The sequence below is a fragment of the Cygnus olor genome, chromosome 1, assembly GCF_009769625.2.
Source record: "Cygnus olor isolate bCygOlo1 chromosome 1, bCygOlo1.pri.v2, whole genome shotgun sequence".
In the NCBI taxonomy this organism is placed as follows: Eukaryota; Metazoa; Chordata; class Aves; order Anseriformes; family Anatidae; genus Cygnus; species Cygnus olor.
Genome location: NC_049169.1, coordinates 32,856,792 through 32,879,664, shown reverse-complemented (window position 1 = coordinate 32,879,664; position 22,873 = coordinate 32,856,792). Strand labels below are relative to the sequence as shown.

The following is a 22,873-nucleotide window of genomic DNA, read 5'->3' as shown; positions in this document are numbered from 1 at the left end:
TATCCCTACAGTAATAAGGGACACACCTGCTCCAGAGGATTTTGCAGGGAATACTCTTGAGAAGAGACTGGTCAACACCTGTCTGAAATAAAAGGATTTCTCTGCAGAACAAGGAGACACTTCCAGGTGCTTGGGAAGAACATCCAGTTTTAGCTTTCTGTGTATTTTAACTGGAAAATGATACATTTCTGCCGTGTTATATGTTTTTTAAGAAAATAAATAAAAAGAATATACCCGAGTAGAAACATAGCCGCCACTGCCAAGGAATGTTTATGCCTACAGAAAGCATCACCCCACATCTTAGCGAAAACATGATTAACAGCACCACGCTGATCTTAATCAGATTTATTGAGACAAATGTTAAAAATGCAGTGGGGGTTGGGAGGGGGCGGAGGGGGGGGTTAAAAAAAAAAGGCAAGTAAAAATGCCCAGAGGGAGTGAGCTAATGACTATCTTCCTATTACCTCATGAGATCATTAGGTCGGCGTGACCTCGCCGGTCAGCACCGCGGCCACCTTCCCCCGTCGGAGGCCGGGGCCCCGCTCCCCTTCCCTCCTCTCAGCACAGGTGTAGCCCGCCCGGCCGTGAGGCGCGGACCCGCCGCCATGTCGGGAGCCCGGGGGCGCCCCTCAGGGGCGCCCCCGGGCTCCCGACATGGCGGCGGGCGGGTAGCAGGGGGCAGCCACCGCTCCCCTCCCCGCCCAGCCCCCGTCCCCGGGGGGCTGCGGGGCGAGGCGGCATTGTTGGCCGCGTCCATCACTCACTCCCCAGCCCGGCTGACATAATGAATGCGCTTGGACACACCTTCCAGCCCAGCGGAGAGGCGCGGCGTGCCTCCAGCCGGCGCTCCGCTCCCCTCAGCCCTCCCGGCCCCCACAGCCCGCAGCCCCGTCCCGGCCCGGTGAGGGGCCGCGGCGGCCGGGCTGGGCTGGGCTGGGGTGGGCAGCCCTCGCTATGCTGCCCAGCGCCCTGTACTGGGACCTGGTGGGCTCCTCGGCTCTCCTCAACCTGCCGGCGGCGCCGGGCTTCGGCAACCTGGGCAAAAGTTTCCTCATCGAGAACTTGCTGCGGGCCGGGGCGCCGCAGAGCCCTGCCCAGCTCCGTCCCCTCCCCGCCAGCCCCGTCCCCCTCAAGCTGTGCCCCGCGGCGGAACAAATCAGCCCCTCGGGGGGTCCCTTCCCGACACGGTGGGCTTTTCAAGTGCTTAACCCCTCGGCGGCGGACGGCGGCCGCCTGCCAGCGCGGGCTCCGGCGGCGGACAGAAGCGGCGTCTTCCCGCCGGCGGCCACAGGTGAGCGCCGGCCCCTGCCCGCGGGCCCCCGGGGAGGCGGCGGGGAGAGCCCCGGGGGCGGCTCCGCGGCCAAAAACCTCGCAGGGGGGAGTGGGGAGAGCTGCCCGGAGCCCGGCGGAGGCTCTCGTCTCTCCTTGGGGCTGCCTCCGCCGACGGCGGCTTTAAACTTGGCGGGCCTGCGCACCTGCGGGCGTAGTAAGCGAGGCAGGGCGTTGGGCTGCTGAGGAGTGCTTTTAATTGCTGCTAATCACGGTTCTTGCAGGTCTGGTAGCTTCTTGGGAGGCTGAGGCGATTCAGGAGCCTCCCCGCGAGCAGACGCGGTCTGAGAGGCTGCAGGGGCAGGAGAGCCGGAGCTCTCCTCAGCGCGCCCCTTCAGCGCGGGTGTCCCCGGAACGGGGAAACAGGGGAAGGGGTGCGAGGTTTTCCTCGAAAACGGGAAATTAAATCCAGAGAAGCAGGCAGTTTTCTATAAGTTTTGACAAGACCAGAAGGGACAATATGCACCCTGCCCTCCCAAAAATAACCAAACCCCAAAAAACCCCAACCAATCAATCCGCCCCCCCAAACAAAAAAAAAAAATCTCAAAAAAATACCTTTACAGCTACATAAACGACCTATAATTAGCGATTCGATTCGGTGTAAAAATAAAAGACAGTGCTTTTTATTAGGTGATGAATTTACATGAAGAATTTGCCACTTCTGCAGGTTTCGCCCGTTCTCTGGCAACCTGCTCTGCCCACCGCTTTGCGTGTGGGGACTGTGCTTCTCCACCAGACAGGCCTCCTGTGAGCTGAGTTAGTCACTTTGAAACATTTTCTACAAAACAAGTTTTATTTCTTAATGTGCTACATATATTTTGTTTGAATAAAAACAGTGTTTTGAAGAATTTTTAGGAATGAGCATTTCTGTCAGTCACAGAACTATCTGAAGTTGAATTAAAAGTTAATTCATAAAATTCAACATTAGACTCACCATGTGTATTTTGCCTTTCCGTTATCATATATCAGCCTTCTGTGGTGTTTTCAGGATTTTCTTGTATGATCATTCAATTTTAAAGGTACTTAAAATGAAAATAAGGCAAACAGGAGCATAGTTATTGAACTAAGGCTTTAAGATGTGAAACCAAAAGGCTCATTTTAGAACCAGAACTATTAACACTTTTTTTTTTTTTTTTTTTTCCAAGTGTAATTTTACTTTAATTAAATCCTACAAACTGTTCTGCAAAATCCAAAGCATTTTTTGGGAGGGTGTTTGTCATAATGTACTTCAAGGTAAGGCAGGAGAGAGTCAAATCAACGTACATTAACATTTCTAAACGTTCCAGACCTCAGTGATGTAAGCGTATCTTAAGCATTTCAGTTATTTAAGTACGTGATTATATTAGCCAAGTGTAGACCAGGTCAGGATCCAGGATAAATTTAGTCTTTCTGGAATTAGGTGCATATATATATATATTTTAAAGTTCTAGAGAAAATGCTGCTTTTCTATGCACAAAGCACACATAAAAGGGGATACAGCGTATTTCCCAGCACTCATCACTACAGGTAAACTTTTTCTAAGTATTATAGAAGTTACCAAATGCAGAGTTTTTCAAATGCTTTCTTCCAGAATTAGTTTTCTTTGATCAGCCTACAGTGGTACCCATGAACTTAGCAAAACATTGCAAGGTCAGGTCTAGGAAGTGATTTGGGGTCCAATCCTACATTTCTTGTGATCCCACAACTCCCAGGAAGTTCAGAGGGAACTCTGGGCTAAAGCACCAGGCCCTAACATTTGGGCAGTGAGAAATGCTAGGTTTCCTCATGCATTATGCACTCAGAAAAAGTCTCCTGCTAGTGTAGAAGATGCACAACAAAGATGAATCGTTTCTAGCAGGAATATATAGATGCTGATCTGACTTACCAGTCTTAAAGTGATGAGTGCTCTTAGGATTCTGAACTCTCATAAGTACAAGTTAGATCAAAACTGTCCTGCTGAGCCAGATTTTGTGGTTTCTAAGGAGTTTCTTCTCTCCAGCATAGGCATACTCCAGGGGAACTGTTCACATGCTGGACGCTGGCATTTCTGAGTAAGGCTTGCATGGTCAGGCTGTAGTTTCCTGCTTATGTTATGATAGGACAAACGACTTTATCAGAGTAGGTATTTTAACTAAGGAATTTGTACTAGGCAAGGTTTTCAAATTGATGTTTTTTTGCGAGTATGCACTGATATTTGTAGGTTTTTTGGAGGAATAAATGCATTCCTGTTTGGACTCCCTAAACTACGTGATTTTTTGGAAAATCATGGTCTGAGTCTTTAGTAAGACTACTGAACATAATAAAGTAAATTTGTTTTTAATCTTTCTGAACTAGCAAGTCTTTACGTATTGTGTAGGGACTAAAAATGCTCCAACAAACTAGCTGTGCATAATACAAGGTTTTTAAAAGAAAAAAAAATCTGCAGAAAAGGGTACTGAAAACTATCAAAATTAGCAGGATAAGTAATCCGTATTGCTCATGTGCTCCAAAGTTCTGGTGAGGCCACAAAAGTCTTCAGAAACCAAAGCATCTGAAATCACAACTGGGACCGAACTGAATAAACGGAGCCGTTTCGTATTTCCAAAACCAACACGTATCCACAGCACCTATCAAGGAAAGACATGAACAAAGTGCTCCATTTTAGAATACCTTTTAACACTCTGTAAAAATGCTACAGAATGAAAATCCGGTATTTTTTCTGTCAGTTGGAAAACTCTCGTCCGTGTCTGCAGCAGAGATGTGCTGGGGTGGGACTCGATCCGTGATGTCTGGTCATGGCAGCCTTTCCCTTTGTAACTCTTTAGCCCCAGAGTTTTATCAGCAATTTTCCACACACATTATTTACAGGTTTAAGTTGTTTTAGTTTTATCATCCAAGTGTTTATCTGGTTATGTAGTTTGAGTTCTCCTCCAAAATTATCCTAAAGGAAAAATTGAACAAGTACACACAAAGTATTACACCATAAGATACATCATCTAATGAGTGAAAGAACTCTTGAAAAGAAGTATCTTTATGCTCTCTGTAAATATTAAAATCACTTTCCAGCATTGTAATGATACTTACAGATGAAATGTAATCAAATTATAGGTTTTAAAAATTTATAGTATTTTGACTTAAGAGTACAACCACGTGAACAAGCATCCAGAATTTAGGAAGCAAAAGCAGAAGGAAGTGGTGTTAGATGTAAAACTCGCGTGTCTTCTGCAATGGTGTGTTGGTTTATACCATCTTCGGATTCCTGCAGGCTTTCTTGCACCTTGCTCTCAAGCCCCAGCATTGGTGATGGAAGGCTGAACTGGGCCCACCAGCTTCAGCAGATGTGTTAAGCACTATGTTTCTGTCCAACTGGACTGAATTTCTCCTAACCCATGTGCTGTGGGCCTGCTTCTTCCCTTTCAGGATCTTTTTCTTTGATAAAATAGGGGTGAAATCGTGTCTCTGCTTTGTGCCTCCGCCTTGTGCATCTGCTTTGTGCTTCTGCCTTCTGCACTGCGGATTTGCAGCCATGACTATATAAACCAAACCAGAATCTGGTTCTGCTTTTTAAGCACTGGACGCCTGGAGCGTGTTCTTCCTGGGTAGAAACATTTAAAAGTCTCACTGTTGTAAAGCAGCACTTCCCAGTGAAACTTGTTACAGCTATGCAGTTTATACTTACTCCGACCGTGAAAGAGTGAGGGAAGCCTAAGATAAAGCTTCTGAGCAAACTAATGGACTCTAGGTAGGGAAGAGGTCCTCAATTTCTGCTTGCTGATCTTGGATTTGGTCCTTCTCCTTGTGCTCCAATGCTGTCATCACCATCTGAATAAATTAAAAGACTTGGCAGTTTTCTTCAGCATTTTCTGACATAGGAGAATTATCTGGAGGGTGATGAGATGCAGCCGGTTGTAGCACAGACTTTAAAGAGGTCCGTTCCACATCTTCCCTCGTGACTCGGTTTCCCCAAGTACTGGTTGGCACCAGGTCAGAGTGGCCTCAGTGAGAAGTACCCAGTTATGTTGCTACCTGAAATTATTTTCTGAAAATCTCTGCTTTTCTCAAGTAATTTGCCTTGGAGGGAAAACAGTAATTGTTTTACATCCTGAATTTTCTCACTAGTATATACATGGCAAGAATCCGTCTTTCTGCTTTAATGTTGGTGTTTTGGTAGATTAACAGAGAAAAGAAACTGAAAAGCACGATGAAACAAATAAAACAAACATAACAGTGAGATACTTCCATTGCAAAACTTGCTGAAAAATTAATCTTACAGGATTTTTTCCTAAAGCATCAGAATACCAAATAGAATATGGTACTTTACATATAACACAAAAGAAAGGAATTGGAGAAAATATAAACATAAACCGGACTTAGAGTAATAAAGATCCATTCTATGATATGGATATGGCTTCTGTTTCTCTAACTTTTGAGTACTTTTTTTGAGTACCTTTTAATGCCTTTAGCATCGTAACGTGCTGGTGAGATAGGAGAGACCTCTGCTGCTTAGAGGAGGAGCTGGAGCAAAAGGAAACAGCTTGCCTAAGGTAAAACAGAAAACTGAGAGCATTGCAGGGAAGTAAAACCAAGTCTTCCTCTGCTGGCTGACTCTTTAGACCAGGGTCATTTTTTCCCCACAGTGTGATGACAGTAATTGTTCCCTGCAATGCTTGTTTTAACCAACATACTTTACTTCCAGCTTTTAGTAGAATCTCTTGTGTTTCTTTATGACAACCAGGAGATTTTTTTCCTCTATGTTGGATGTCCCCAGTGAAAAAATGCTTATTAATTACTGATTTTAAGCTAACCGGCTGTCAGACTGTGTCCTTGAGCAGCACATAATGCTCCAACTTTCACTAAAAGTAAAGGCAGAGCTCTGCTCCTTCTAAGTTTGCACTAGCTGTGGGAACTTGCCATCTTCACTTAGTCAACGAGTTGTTGACTAACAGGTCTCAAGATTTCTGTTTTGTTTGGGGTTCCTTTGGGGTGGAGAGATCTATTTGGCATGTTCTTTTATGTCCCCACTGCCAGGAGCATTGAGATTCCTTCATTGTTTTAACAATCAAGTCTCCAACAGGACTGGAGATTGGAGACAGAAGTTTCTGTAAGTATCAGAAATCGTAAACTGATTTCCCCCAGTGTAGCATCTTTTCCTGCTTTCAGGCAGGCAGTATCAGCACTGGGCAGTGCCATCTCCTCTGGTGGCACAGGGTGCGCTGCCTCTGAGAAAGGAAGAGGCTCCAGAATTTGGTCCTTAGTGAGGTTTAAGCACTGCCAGAAAATCTCAGAGCAGCACTAGGAAGAACAATGGTGGAGGTCTGTAGAAAAGCAATTTACTGAGGGGAAACTGTGGAATTAATCATGCCTACAGTTAGCAAATTTCTTTCTGTAAAATGCACTTTATGCTGCAGAATGAGGTCTTCTGGAATCTCGTAGCATATTCTTCATGTTTAGAGAAAGATGGAAGTGATAAGGATTAATCTTATCAGGCAAGTTCTCTGCGTGAGTGCAGATTTCAGGCTTCATTGTGCTATGCTATTTTGCATTCCTAAGTTCCCCATCATTTTGGAAGGCAAATTCCCTGCCTCCATTGCCCAGCAAAGGTCTTCCACAGAAACTCTCGTTTAATTCAGCTCTGCAAACCAATCCCTACTCTAATTTTTCTAAGCAATACTTCTGTGGTCAATCATAACCCATAAAAGAATTCAGAATGTAATCTTTTCAAAATGAAAGCAAGTTCAGGTACATAAAGCAATAGGAGGCTTTTTCAAATATCAGATCCATAAACCCAGATCCTTATAAAGTTAGGCACATAAATATTTTCAGTAACCTAGGCTGTGTTTCTTTTGAGGTAAGTCATCATGTTGGAGAACAAGTGGCCTTCGCTTTGTGCTGAAAAGCTCACAAAAATTTCCTGTGAGAGGCTGTCTTTTCCTGAAGTTATAGCCCATAATTCTGTTGAGGTACTGTGTATGTCTGCTGACGAGTTTATTTCATCTGCATGGATCTTGGACAATTTGGTGGCGTTTGCTGAAGTCCCTGCTGCTGGAATCTTGTGACTGTATGAATATCTTGGATTTCAACTTAGAGAAGTATTTCCTTGTACAAATGTAAAAGGACTAAAAAGCTCATGTGTTAAAAAAAATGCAGAATTCACCACTTGTTATTTTTTCATTCTATCAACATCTGGCCAATCTGGAGACTTTTGGCTACTTGGAACTGGCAGTAACGCAGCAAGTAAAGACTGGCTCAGGTAGGAATTTTTAGCTACTCAGGGCATACTGCTGAAAGAAATGGTGCATTTTGGCCAATGGTAAGATTTGGAAGTAGGGCTGCAACAATAAAAAACCAGTGAACTGCCCTATTACAGCGTGTGACCCTAATTTCACCTTGTTTGAGGAAATTATTTCTGAAATATTTTGAAAATCAAAGAAAATAACTATAGTGCCTTTATGGCTGAAATTTATCATTTTTTCCTGCCTCTTTATGGCTATGCAGAGAATTTGTATTCTTTTGACGTTACCCATGAAGGATAGTGAGAATGCCATCTTACTTCAGCTGCTTAAAAAAATAGGTGTCTTGTCTAATCTAGTTGTCTAAATACCTTGTCTAATCCACAGTCAATACAGAGACACCTCCAGAGGATGACACAACTTGCCTTCTTAGGTAGCTATTTTAAGGTGATGAGTCATTATATAGAGCTGATTATCTCTTCTTATTGACTATTCAGGAGACTATTCAGGAGACAAGGAGCTTAGACAGCACGCCAAACTTTTCGACAGAGAAGTGACAGTAATGCCCTTAAAATATTTAACTGAGAGTGAGAAAAGATTTTTTTACAAGAACTGGTATGCAAAATGTGCTGGGGACATGCTAGCACATGGGTGTCTTGAAGCAGAAGGACAGAGCAGGAGACAAAGCTGGTAAAGCCACAGCTTTCCAGATCCCCATCCTTCTTCTCAATAGGTACAAGGTATGGTGGAGGTGGAAGCAGCCTTTCTTGCTGACACCAGGAGAGCCATGTAGTCTTTGGCAAGCGGTGTGGGGTTTGGATGTTGCTTTGGGTTGCCCCAGTGGTGAAGTGTACACCAGAGTCTGACCATGCATTGTCGCCAGCCTGAGGCCCCCTAGTTTCCTCAGGCAGAGAAACAAACCAAGCGTACATGTACAGCAAGGCGTGCCCTGATAAAAGGACATGCAGATGGTGCCTCTGAAAACCAACAGTGATTCATGTGATCTGAGCTAATCTTCGGTGGGACTCTGACATCCACAACGTTGCTGTAGATGTAAGGAAAAGATAATCATGCTGTTAGCATATTTGAAGCCCTTTTAGATGACATAGCTTTCCTGGAGTAACTATTCTGGTCATTTTTGAAAGCCCCATAGAGACCCATTAAAAAATGCAAGCCTGCTTTTTGCATCGGCTGCTTGTGCAGGATTTCAAAATATGTTTTTGGAACTACAAAACCATTTCTGTGAATGTTTGCTGGGGTTTTAAAACTGATCTGTGTATGTCACTCTGGTGTGCCCTTTGGGCTGGACCAGAGCATTCATGCTGTTGTTTTACAGGAATGAATGCAAACAAATAGACAGTGATGCTAGGAGTGCAGGAAAGCCAGCTCTGAGGGATGCTGTACCACAAGTTCTTGCAGTCAGTTTTGCCACGTTCTTGTGGTGGTGACCGCCTTTGGTGGGAGATGGCAGCAGCTGTTGCTTCCTTCTCATGGCCAGGGGCTCCCCACCAGCTGGGAAATGTTTGGGGCTGCACAACTGCTGCTGAAGCACCACGCTGAACACAGTAACTGCAGGAGTTTGAGCCGTGGTTCACCCAGAGGCTTGTGGCTTGTGGTTCAGGAGCAGAAATGGCGCCGTGTGGCTCAGCTGGACCACCAGACTGGTGCAGCCGCTGCTAGATCAGTTGCAGGGAGCTCTTCAAGACATGCAGCTTTCCTGCAGCTGTGCAAGAGCCTAAGTCATTGCCAAGAATGGATGGATGTGGGAAATTGCAGTTGACTTGTACCCACTTTATCCAGGTTTCTCAGATGAAATGAGATAATTTTAACGATATTTTTTATTTTCCTGCCTGGGCATCAATGGGGAGAGCAGTTCACGAGGGCTTAGCAATGCCTGGAGAATGTAAGGGCTGTGTTCACACAGCTTGAACTCTGTCTTTATTCCTGTGCTTGCTGTTGCATGTTAACTGGCTCTCTGAGTAACTCTTTGGAGGTGTTTTTGCTCTTGTCACAAGACTATACAACATTTTAATCAGTTAGCTATAAAAAACACTACAACAACCAACATGTGCAGTGAAGGAGGCCTGTGTAAGTAATACCTGAAGTTTACCGTAGGTTTGCTTTTCCTCAATAACCATTTATCATTTGCCTCCTGGCTAATGGCCTACGCTATTTCCCAAGTCATTTCACAATGGTAGGATTAGGAAAAGCAAACAATGTCTTTAATAATATGCTATTTTAATAGCATAATTTTAATAATATGCTATTTTAAAATTACATATCCATTTCAACTGGATTGGACTTGGGAACCTTCCTGTCAAAATGCTGAGTAGTTAGAAGGAAAATCTCCAAGCCCATTATTGGCACGGCTTTTGGATGGCAAAGTTTTTGAATTTAGAATATCTTCAGAGTGGGCAGTATGTTTTAAAATGTCAGTGTCTGAACTAATTTCTGAGTTTTAGCACTGGATGATCTCGAGTTCCATTTGCATGTTTAGTATCATTTGATTGTCTGTTGGGAAAAGGCTTTGAATTCAGAAAGCTGAAAGCAAATGAACATTATTACCAAAATTTTGCATGCAGCAACAGTGTTAAAAGAACTTCTCTTGTGTGAAAATATAAAAAGAAATTACTGATTTCATTTTAGGTATTTCATCCTTTTTAATTTATGATCCAATAAATTTTCTTTTTAAGCATATAGTACAATTTTTGGAGTGCCAAAAGGCACTTATACCATACTCTGATGTTTCATTTTCATGCATCTGTGAAGCTAAACCTGTGAAGTCTCACTCTTGTGAAATGCTTAGTTCTGTACTGTGTCTGTTTTCATGAAATGGGAATGCCAAGCAGCAGAAGAATTAGGTATCTTGGATGTGAATTATTAGGATTTAGCCCATGTCTAGTCCACGTAGCTTGAAGTGAAAGCTACTTTTTTGTTACTGTACACTTCATTCTGACCAATAAATACAGAACTAATATTGTGACATTTCCCAATTTTCAGGCTCGTGTGAACAGCAAAAAATGTTTGCTTTAGATTGCTCAAACAATAAATAGTGGTAGAGTGGCCATGATATACGTGACCCGAAGATGGAAACGTAGGCAATACTTTCCCTATGTGTTAGGGTGAAGCATTAACATTTTTCTCTACACAGGGCTCCCACGGTAGAGTCGAGTATCCCTGTGTTGTGCCAGATTCTTTACTGATGCAACTCTGCGTAACTCCTACACTTTGCTTTGAGTGCAGCTGCCTCAGCAGACATGATCTGAAGATACGGGTTGGTAGACCCGACCTACAATTCACTTGTGCATCAGTGTAGTTGGAGCATATTAAAGAAGTTTAGAAACTAGACATACACATTGGGTTGTATAGTTTAGAGAGACATAATGCTATTGGTAATTCCATAGGATCCAGAATAAACCTATCTTGAGAAACAGTCTCAGGAACCACTTCATTCAGAGATACCTTCATATAAGGTATCTGCATCTTATTACTTAAACAAATGTCTCCCTTGGAGGGATATGTGCCATGCATGCAGAAAAAACCAGTTGAGTGAATTGAGCAAAATGGCCAGGAACGACAGAAGGATGATTTCTATTGACTGCAGCAGATCTTTTCTTGGAGATCTCTCCTGTTTGCATCATTGTGCTGTGCTAGTGCACGAAATCATTGCCAGCAATATCCATGGAAGTGTGTGGCTAGTTTGAGGTTTTCTTAAGCAAAATGTGCATTTTAAGTTTTGACACTGATCCATCTCTTGGCCTTTGTGCTTGTAGCTTATTTGTCGAGAAATTTAGTAAATGGAGAAAACCTATCCTTTCCTATTTCTCTATCTTTATTTGCAGGACTATGCTATCTATCTGAAGTAATAGCTTATTCAATTCTGGTTTATCCAGATATCTCGTGGCTGTATCACACATCATGATGAATGCCAGATTACCAAAAAAGAGCACGGAACTGGAGAGAATTAAGAAACCATAAAAGGGAAAATCAGGGACAGGCCAACATAACAAAAATCATATTACATGAATAAAATGCTCAAGCTGTGATTAAGGGGAATAGGGCATTATAGCAGTCAAGGAATATTTGATACATGTGGAAGGGAAGTGAAGAAACTGAGTGTGGTACCTTTTGTATGGTAAGTTGTATTTTTAGAAGTGACATTTTAGAAAGAATTTTACCTTACTGTAAGGGAAGCTTGATAATGGCACAAAGAATGTGGCTGCCAAGAAAGGGAGGAAAAGCCCTTCCCTTGGGAGTTTCCAAACTGTAGTAGATAAAACATTAGCAGCAGATAAAAATTGTTGTAAAGAGCAAGCTCTCGTGTTCAGGAGGATGGCTGAGATTATCTGGCAGGTCTTTTCTTTCTCCATTCTGTGCTTCTTCAGTTACAGTCAAATCCTTTCCAACTCCTGTACTGCTCCAGCTGCATTGAAGCCCCTTGGATACATAAGACAGATAAAATTTAGCTGCACTTTCTTGACTCTTTAATGCTCCTTAGGACACAGTGCCATACTTGCTGGTCTCATGTGAAAGAGAAGCTTTAGAATACTAATGCCTGGCATAAATCATTCCTTTTTGTAAGTGTTTTGCAAGCATGCACCTCAGATATAGGCAATTAGTTCCTCCTGGAGTATATTTATATTTCATTAGAAACAGCAAAGTGTTGATGATAAGCTGCAGTAATAAAACACCCGTCAATTTAAAGAAATTTTCACCTACCTTGTATGAATTCAGATAAAAAGACAGAGGTACATATTTTCAAAATGTTCAGATTGAGGCTTCTACAGCAATATTTTATTGCTTTGGAAGACAGCAGATCTGAACATCAGAAAACTTACTAAGATGCCCTAGTATGTATTCAGGAATCTAATTTTGTGTCATATTTCTTTTTAATTTCAGTTGAAAAAAAAATTAAAAATGAACTCTGCTTATATACATTTATTTATATTTCTTCCTGATTATTGATTTCTTATTTTTTTATCTAGGTATGCAATTACTCTTGTAATTAATCTGATTAATTATGGATACTTAAACTACAGTGCAGAGTGTAGAGCTGTTTATTTTCAGCCTAAACCAAGAGAGGAAAGTGACATAGATGCTGATCACGTACAATTCTAGCAAGCATGATGTATCTATTTTCAAAACAAAAAAAAAATCCACGTTTCATAGTTGACTAATATGAGAGAAATTAAAAAATAATTAAGATTAATGAAAAACCCCATGAGCCTTATAGAAAAACTGTAAGGAATTATTTGATAATGAAGAATTTTTAAAGATTTGTGATAACTTTTTAAACATAAAGAGACTTCTGATGTATTAGTTCAAAAAATTTATAGAAATGTTACCAAATATTACCTAATTTTATGGGATCATTTAGCAATTTTTATTGTATTAAGCTGTGCCTCCTTTAGCAAGCGGTTTATTTAAACTTAGAGCACTTTCCCAGCAAGATTGAGTTCAACATCAGGATAGCAGAATCAGGTCCTGTAGTCTGTGCCCGGATTGTGTCATTGCATTTTAAATATTTTATTCATAAAGGTTCCTCAGTTATGGAAGTCATTAGTGGTTTGAGTACTAATAACGGCACTTGAGTACAAGCAGAACAGTCAGGATTCATTTTTAGATTTTTTTTTTTTTTAAGGTATTATGCCTACTAGAGTTATTTGAAGTAACTTTTTCAGATGTGTTATACTAATTAATTCGACAATGCATTATTTAAACAACATGTTCAATCCTAATATTTAGAAAAAAAATAATTATAGCAATTACAGAAGTAAATCTCACATCTTCAGAGTTTCATTCTTATAATAAATAGTTTTCCATATTATATTTAAATGGTACATATAAACTAGTCCTCTTAAAATTAAAGAGCAATTACTTGGCTTATCATTGTTTGCCTTAGAAATATCACCATCTAGAAAAAAAGGAAAAAGAGCTTATGGGGCAGGACTTTACACACTGACTTTTTGGAGGACTGTTGTTATGAATTTCACCTAAGCTCAATGGATAATCAATTAGATCTATGCTTTCTCTGCAGCTCTTTCCAAACACTTTTTTCTCCGAGCCCCGCCATTCTACTCAGCATGCTGCGGTGGGTCCTGTCAGCACCCTGCATCCCCCACTGCTTTTCCAAGTAAGTTTTTATGCTTCATCAGTAATGCTTGAGTTATTCTGTAAACCAAAGCAGCAGGATTTAATGTGTTCTGGAAAACTAATTGGTGATGCAATGGCAGCAGCTAATTCCTTAGTAAAATCACAGCAATCCTATTCAGAAGGTTTCCAAAGATTTATCAAACTTAAGTACACTGAGCAATTGTGAGAGATTTCTAATGGCATTGAGACACCCAGACAGCGCTAACCTAGGAAATCTCCTTGTTTTCAGTTTGGTAGAAAAGATTCTTTAAAAATCAGTAACTCTTTTAAAAATCTGTGTCAACAAATGTTTGCAAATAAGAAAAGAAAAAAGCTGAAAGATCATAAAATGGATGCTGCATTTTAATGTCTGTTAGGGATAAATTATGATTCAGGAAGCTCTAGCATTATTTATATAAAACAATCATTCTTGTAGCATTCGAATGCATGAACGTTTAATTTTTTTTTTTCTTTTTTAAATTATAATGTAAAAATGTGAAGACACATTTTGAAGAGAATTTTGGACAGTATGCACTTTACACCCAGGATTAAGACCTGGAATGCATTTCCTTTTAATCCAAATCTAAATTTAACCTTGACTGTGAAGTTTGCATGCCATGGTGTAAGAATATATATTCTGATTTTACATGTTTATGGCTCAGGAACACAAACAGAAGAGGCATTTCCTCGTCCTTCAAAATGGAGAAAAAGCACAAATCCTTTGTCAAATCCAAATGGAAATTAGAGTTCATGCGTGCTCTAGCATATACTTTTTTATCACAGTTGCATTCAAACCCTTCCTGGCTATGTGCATGTGTTTTATGAACGTTTCAGAGGGCAGTTGCTAAGTTGAATGATTCTTGACAAGTGAGGCAGCAAATGCTGGCAGTTTAATGAGCTGCAAGTTTCTGAGCACCTCTTTAGGGGGCCGACACTTTCCCACAGAGCGTTTTACATGGCCCCGGCTCTCCCACAATGGCTGACAGCACCATGACCAATCACCACTTTCACTTTACTCATCCACACGCGACCTCACCACAATTTTTCACTGTGCAGATGAACTTTAGGAACCATTTCACATTGAAAAGGCCTGGGCAAGGGTCAGTTGCCCTTTTGTATGGCCATAAAGCAATACTCTATGTGCCAGTCTTTTCTCCTGTCTCACATTCCAAGAGATTTTCTGGACACCATTTAAAGCACTTGACTGAAAAATAAAGCAGTGAATGAAACTGACTTTTATAGACTCATTCTAGCTCATCTTCCCATATAACCCTGTCTACCTGAAAAGGGATTTAGTGGATGAGCTGAGTGTATACAGGGACTTGCTGAATACATAGGCCCATTATCAACTGTGGGGATTGTTTATTAACCAGGAGTGATACACTACTATTTTGGAAGTGACCTATTAATTGTCCATTTAACTAGAATGTATTGAGTTCAAATGAAAAAATGGAAACCATGACTAAAGCTTTTACTTGCTCCTTCAAGGTGGTCTCTGCCACGAAGGCAAATGAAGATTGTTCCACAGATTAAGGGGACATTTATCACTATATATTAGGACACAAAGGAAAGACTTAAAAAAACACACACACACACACACAAAACAAAAACAAAAATCAAACCAGCAACATAGGAAATGGTAACAGATTTGCATTTATGTCAAAAGAGCACTAAACCTTTTGATGCATGTTCAGTGCAACAGGTTGCAAACTGACTTGCTTCGTTCTGATAGAATTGTTGTAATGAATGAACGACTGCCTATCCCCACATACTAAAAAATCTTTCAACCCACCAACTGAAACGTAATTTTTGAGTGCAGGGTCAGAATGCATTTTGGAATACGAGACATTCTTAAAAAAATCATCTAGGCTAGTCAATTGAGGATGAGTATTCATTATCCCAAACACGAGTGGGGATCATCATTTCTGACCCAATGATGACCCAGTGGTTGTTTACTGCTGCTTATGAGTGTTCTGCTCATGATTAAATTTTGTTCAGTTGGGCTTTTAAAATCAGTCACATACTGTGCCTTAGTCTTCACGGAATCTACCGAATCACTCTTCACTATTACATTAGCCTAATGCAGGTGTTAAGCTGTACCCTACATACTGCCTCTATAGGAATTAATTGGTGCCTCAGTGCTCTGGCAGGAGGTTGTTTCTTTGCTGATTGACTGTTAACAACCAGCCAGGCAAGACAAATTTTAAGGGGTCACATAATCTGGCATCCTGCATCCCTGGTTGACAACTCCATTGTGGAACTCTGCCTGGGAGTCACGGACCAGCCCTGTGAAGCTTCTTCCCTCACTGGTATCTCTCATCCTGCAGTAAGGATGAGAGAAAGTAGCAGCTCCTCCACCATCAGACCGTACCTTCCAGTAGACTCGGGAATTGCTGACGATTCATCAGAAACTACTGGGAGGCTCTGGAAAAAGGTACCTGAATTCTGCAAACTCCAGCAAGAAGGACAGAAAACACGACTGAGGAAGAAGGGCTTGTGTTTGCCCCCCCGGCTTCATGAGCAGGATCAGATCTTGGTGGGGGGGCACGCGGGGGCTATGCGCTCCTCAGGGAAATATGAACCCAGCTTGCCCTTTACAGAAACCTCCATCGTGACATTTTGACGTTTGTGCTGCAGATAGTTTATTTTGGTTTGTAGGGAGTCTGACTGTGTCACTGTGTGATAAATATCAGGACAGTAATCAGTAGGTTATGATTTTTGTATCAGGTCCCAAATACCATTTTGAAAATTGAAATACATTTGTATCCATTTAAACTTCTTTATACTGTAACATTTAAAATCAAAATAATTACTTTTTGCCACAGGCTATTTTAGGGGACAAATATAAAGATGGGTTTTTAAGATGTAAAAAATTCAAGCAAGGCATGTCTAGTAGAAAATACTAAGTGCAGTGGTGCCTAAACAGTAGTGCTTGACAGTGGCAATGTATTTTGGGGAAAGATCATTGTATATTTGCTCAGCTTCTAATATTCTTCCTCTGCTGGTCACAGTGGGAGGCAAGATACAGGGGTAATGTGTGTAATGTAATATCAAACCAGTCAAACACACACCACAAAAGTACCTAGTCAACTTTACAAGACAAACATAGACACTCTAATTCCTCATTGTCATACGTACACAGTTGTACAATACCCTCGGTGTCCATGTGTTTGTTTCTCTGTGACTGTTTAAAGATACACATGCCCATGTGTATTTATGTATAATAAACCAAAGTTGAAAGGTGGTGTAGCCCCAAGGAACAGCTTGTGAAAGCTGCATCTGGATTTGATCAGTATTTTCAAGAGCACTGTGTCTATTGAACAAATGTATTTAATTCTGCCCCACTGCCTATACAGTTGACTAAAATAGACTTTTTTCATGAAAGAAGGGTACAATGTTTTAGAAAATATACTTTAGATGAGAATTTTGCAATTGGCTTTTGACATGGAAATCCTTGTCACAAATTGAACTGCAACACCCCTTTGCAGCTGCTGTAACTCTAAACTGGGACAGCAGTCTTGGTGTGTACGCGGGGAGGTGTCATCAACAGGACAGCTTGCACCTTTAGAGTCCAAATTGCACATAATACAAACCAAAGCCACCTTTGTGTCTGCCCTCTCACAGAAAGATCATAGGTGTCTTTGGCTTTACAGCCACGGCATGCGTTTCTGAATCAAAGGGCAACTCTTTCCTGGACTGCTTGTAAGTGTCCCGTGCAATTATCACATCTGATGCTTGGTGACAGGCCCTATTCGCCTAGCCTCTGATACTGCTCCCTGGGTTTGGGAGCATTTGGGGAAGCTGGGGCTGCTGGAGGCATACCGAACCTCACCAGGACCACTCCCATTACACCACATCCTTCTGTGGGAGAGGGAGCATTGCAAAGCACTAGGGATTTGGGCTTTACTGGGCATGAGGAAGGTGAGAGATTTATCCGAATTTTTTTCTGTGCTCTTTGGGAGACCAATGAAAGGATGATGTAAACACTTCTATTTCTCCACTGCAGTTCTGTCCACCAAATTCAAGGCTGTTTTCTAGGGTAGGGTCTCCTCTAGGCATAGATCAAGGCGATATGATGGGATTCATTGAAAAATGCCCTCCCAGAACTTGCTATGGGATGGCAAAGGATTAGCAGCCAGGCTGACAGGAATAAGGCCAAGTACTCCCCAAATCCTGTAGTAAAGAAATTGTTGTGGTTTCTAGAATAAGCAAGTGAATGGCCATAGATTTTCTGAGAAGTACTTCACTCTGAAAGCCTTTCATTATTAAACAAAACTTAAGAAAGCCTATTTAGTTTCTTTGAGTCAGTAATACAGACCACTTTTTATCTGGTTCTGCATCTCACAGAAGGAGAAAATAAACTCCTAGGAAAACTTACTGCAGGTTACTCAGTAATGAAAATGTGCAAAGGAAAGCGGAGAAGTTTCTCCCTGACTGTACTTGGATTTTACAGTAGCATGGGCCCTGTGTTAAAATTCCTGTATGAACTCATCTGATTTACTTTGTACCATGTCAAAGGGAGACTTTTGACCACTGACAACACCTCTAGATCCAAGTGAGAATTTCACCCTTAATGAACACGACTGAAGCATTACGACACACTTATAACACCAACAAATCAAAGTGGCACAGTAGTCTGCTAGCATTATAATGAACAGCACTGAATATTTTTCTAATATGTGTTAGATACCGTGTGAAATTCACATCTATTTCCACTAGGAGAGGAAAGTGTCCTGCCTCTTCTGACCCAGGAGTCTAACTCCAAAGCCCGGAGAGGTATATTACGAAGAGCTGTCTTTTCTGAAGACCAGAGGAAAGCTTTGGAGAAAATGTTTCAGAAGCAGAAGTATATCAGTAAAACAGACAGGAAGAAACTGGCCATTAACCTGGGTCTAAAGGAGTCTCAGGTAAGGAATGACAGAACACCCATGATTTTCTGTCCTTTTGAAGAAAAATCTTTAAAATGGCTTTGAAAGAGGAAAATTGAACAGCGTAGGGCCAGCCCCGAGCTCCTTCTCTGAGCAAAGACCTCAATAAATCAATGGCACTTTTAACCAAAGAATGCTTGACCAAGTTCCTGGTTTATTTCCTGAAGGTGTACAATCAAAAGTTGATCGCTCTGTTTTCACACAAGTGAGAGAAACATGACCTCAGCATCATTTCCAACACCCATTTTGCTGTTTGACACAGCCTCATCAGGGGCTTTGGAGTAGGGAACTGTGCTCCATCCTGCTGCCAGGTAAAAAAACACAGCATGGAGCCTTCCTTCATTCCTATGAGCACCCTTTGCACCCACAGATGAACAGCTGGTGACAAAACAGTCAACAGCACTTGCCAGTGCTGTCCCAAGAGGGATAGCACCATTCTGTCCCAAGAGGGAGGGGAACCACCCTACAGAAACAAACCTAGCTGCGCAAGAAAAGAGCTCTTCAGAGCTCAGAGAAACTCTAGAAGAAAAAATCTGCAGAGTGGCCTTATAAAAGGCTCCAATTTTACTTACCAATTCACATTTTAAGTTTTTTTTTTTTTTCTTCACATGACTGTGCATTGGTCTACTGTAGGACTTCAGAGTTTAGCTGAAGATTTAATACCTCCTATGAGTTGTTCTAACTAAACAAATATGCTAATGATGGTGCTGAGAGGTGGTAGCCCCATCTAGAATCTCAGGAGCCTGACCTAGCTGCAAATAAAAAAAAAAAAAAAAAAAAAAAAAAAAAAGTGCCTGGCTTGAAGAGCACAAAACCTGAAAGAAACTGAAAAAAAGATGTTTGTGAGGGTTTTAGAGCAGAAAATCAGCATTTTAGCCAATGGCAGGTGGGATTCCGAAGATGGTAGAGTAGACACGGGTCTCCAGCGTACAGCTGAGAGAAAGTGAGTGACAGTACAATTTTACTTCTTTGCACCCAGCAGGAGTGAAAGTTCTTAAGATACATATGGCAGAAGCTGTCTGGTGAGCACAAAAGCCTGGGAATGGTGATGGCTCTCATCATTTTTATCTTGGAGGTTTTCAGAACTTGACAAGGCCCCGAACAATTTAATCCAGCTTTGCAGTTGGCTTTACATTGCATGGAACATTAGATCTTGTGGTTCCTTGCAACCTGAATGACTCCATCTCAAGCACACCAACTACAAACAAAAAAAGAAGCAGAGCATGAACAAAGCTGTAATCTCTGCAGGATAAACAATTTCATTTCAATGAAAATGTGCAATTGCACTCACCAGTGAGCTGCCTAAAAATTCCCTAGTATATAGTCAAATTCCTAATATTACCACTATTTTTGTTGATCTTTTCTTCCATGTTCTTGATATTCAGGAGAGCAGTGGGGAATAAAAAATAATGGAGTGAGACACAGATAACAGCTACCATAGTTACCATTACAGGAAAATTATTTTATGATAATGATAGACCAGATGATACCCATGTCTTTTTTTTTTTTTTCTTCTTATACAAGGAAGAGTAGTTCCCATGAAGGTTAGTTCTTCTGGTTCTGACTGGTTATGCTGCGGTAATAATACCTGCCAGCAAAGGTGATAATTCTCAGACCTTTGGAAGTATATCCCCTTCCATATCCTAGAAGAAACTTCATGCAAATATTTAAGAGAAAAAAGAATATAACCTGAATAATCTGCTTGGTTCCCCCTCTACACACACCCATTTCTTCTCTTAATGTAACATTTCCAAGGTGTGTATTTTCCTAAGCTTTTCCCAGCATTTCATGAATGCATTTTGAATGCCCAAGCTTTGTGACTCAAAGTTTTTGAAATATAGGTTTTGTCTCAAAAGCACATGGTTCTAGGCAACTCCTGGAGAACTGTAGTTAGACGGACAAAATGTCTTTAAATCCTAACTTCTGTGTCATATAACACACGTTTTGAAGCTATATGGCCAAGCTGTGTTTGTGAATGGGACGGTCTTAGCTCTTGGAGGCTCTTTTAAAAAGGAAGTTTCACATTGCCAGTACTATCACTTAGTTTTGTTAATGACAATGCTAATTTACTCTGAGAATCCTTATCAGTCTAGAAAGATGGTGCTATAAGAAATTGCACTGTCCCTAGCTGTCATCTTTCTAGTACAAGCCAAATAATCACCTGCTTGAGGTAGGGAAAGTCACAGAGAGTATTTGGCTCAGCTGTAACAAATAGGAATGGGAAAAATCCTCAGTTAATGTCAGTCAGTCAGCCTGACTGATCTACTGTAACATCGAATAGGGAAGGAGCATGAAACTAAGGGGATGGAAGGTAAAAAAAACTTATACAGGCAATGTTGTTTAATGAAAAGAATGCTAATAAACTCTCATTTACTTGCCAACAGGTGAAAATTTGGTTTCAGAATCGAAGGATGAAGTGGCGAAACTCCAAAGAAAAAGAAGTGCTTTCAAACAGGTGCCTCCAAGAAGGTCTTCAGGAGAACTACCTCTCACAATCCACCATGAATTTTACCTCCCCATGCCCCTCTGTGTGGGAAGTGTCTCAGGAGCAGGCAAGTCCAAGGTGGAAGGAGAAGTCTCCAGGAAATTCTGAAAGACTGGCTAGTACACAACCACCTCCAAGAGCAAATTCATCGCAGAGCCCACTGTATTTGTATCCTGACCAAGACACTGCAAATAAGGCAGTTACATCATCAGCTTAAAATATAGGGGCAGTTTGTAAATCGAGTGGAGAACACGGGCTTCAAATAAGAGGTCTTCTAAGACTAACAATATTTGGACACTGTAAAGCTAACTAGTTTATGCCTCATAAATTTGCTAAAGTCTAACACCATTAAAATGACAAACAACTAATGATTTAAGAAATACTTTTCAATACTCAGCCTTTTCTTGTGTCTTTTCCAGTCTTTTACTGACCTTAAAAGTGGAGTAGGAACTGATGGTAAGTAAAATGAAGTGAAGAGCATGACGCTGAAGTTTGGCTCTGATTTATTATACATCTGCACTGTATATAGATATTCATTAAAACACGCTGGTAGAGAATCTCTTTTATCTCTCACTGCATTCAGACCAAGTAATTTCTTTTGTGTATAAGAATAACCCTGGTTCCCTGAAGATAGTAAGTTGCTTTGGGTTCTTTTTGAAACTGATTAAATGACACAATAGGTTCATATCAGACAAACGTCTAGTATGTAATTTTTAGTATGTTTCCTCCATCTGTCCTCACCTATATCAGCATCCAGCTAGTTCTAAATAGCACAGGCACACATCAGCTGGTAACCGTAGTAAAGTATCCAATACTAAAAGACAACCAACCAACCCACACAATAAATGGACTGTGTTTAAAACGATTTGATTTGAATGCATACTGGGAAAGCAATTCACTAACTCCTTTATTTTATTCTGTGGATGAAACTTACAGCATTTTCAACTCAGTTTCAGTGGCTTTGTCAGACTGTAAGTGCAATCTCTTGTAATCTGTTCTGTATTTCAAAATTGTGATGGCCATATGCAGAATTACAGACCAAATGGACTAAGCAGCAGTGCTATAACTGGAAAAACTGCCACTGGAGCCTCCCTCAGTGAAGTACCTAAAGAGATGGCATGCTGTAGTAATCTCATTCCTCACTTACTCCTCCTCAAATTCGTGCCAAGAAGTACACATAAATATACATATGTATCAAAGACAGGACAGCATTCTGTGTAATACAAGAAGCCTGAAAAAATATCATTAAAACTGCTTTACTTGAAATGATTTTTTTGCTTCATCCACATTAAGGTAATCACCCTGTGAATTCAAGGATTGATTTTTATTCACTTGCAAGGCTTTATAGCACAAAATGAGAGCAGAAAGGTTTTTTTTGTTTGTTTTTGTTTTTTTTTTAATCATACGTTTATGAATGTATTTGTTGAGAATAAAAACTAAAGGTATTTTATCCTACAGGCAGAACATTTTGGAGAATGTTTTGACTTTATAAGGACTATTTCATTTCTGTCAGATTGATACATTTTATAGCCAAAGGAGATGATTATGATAATCTAGGCTGGCTTTCCTCATCATGCACGCCCTGAATGTCTGTAATTATTCTTGCTTTTGAGCTCCAAAGGTTTTAGAACTGTATTGTATATCTTCCAGAAAAAAAACATACAATTGATATTTAATGTTTTACCTGGGGAAGGTGATCTAGGAGTCCCGTTGTTACGATGGAGTATCTGAGAGGTGACCTTTAGCTACATTTATAGCTAAAAACCTTAAGATTGCCGTGACAAAGCTTGTGTCATTAAACCACATGCATG

At 41.0% G+C, this 22,873-nt stretch overlaps 1 protein-coding gene across 1 annotated transcript; it reads left to right on the top strand.

The window, feature by feature from the left end:
* The first annotated feature begins 647 nt into the window (after positions 1-647).
* DBX2 (developing brain homeobox 2) lies at positions 648-22,873 on the top strand. The gene is made up of 4 exons (XM_040551733.1): positions 648-1,291; positions 13,555-13,650; positions 18,369-18,556; positions 20,962-22,873. Exons 1-4 carry the CDS (start codon positions 955-957, stop codon positions 21,277-21,279), a joined length of 939 nt encoding a protein of 312 aa, XP_040407667.1. The 5' UTR covers positions 648-954; the 3' UTR covers positions 21,280-22,873.

Excerpts from the sequence above, each read along its gene's own strand:
- DBX2 (XM_040551733.1), top strand. The coding sequence starts at position 955 with ATGCTGCCCAGCGCCCTGTACTGGGACCTGGTGGGCTCCTCGGCTCTC. Across the intron at positions 13,651-18,368 it reads ATCCCCCACTGCTTTTCCAA|GAGAGGAAAGTGTCCTGCCT; the intron begins GTAAGTTTTTAT and ends TATTTCCACTAG. Across the intron at positions 18,557-20,961 it reads TGGGTCTAAAGGAGTCTCAG|GTGAAAATTTGGTTTCAGAA; the intron begins GTAAGGAATGAC and ends ACTTGCCAACAG.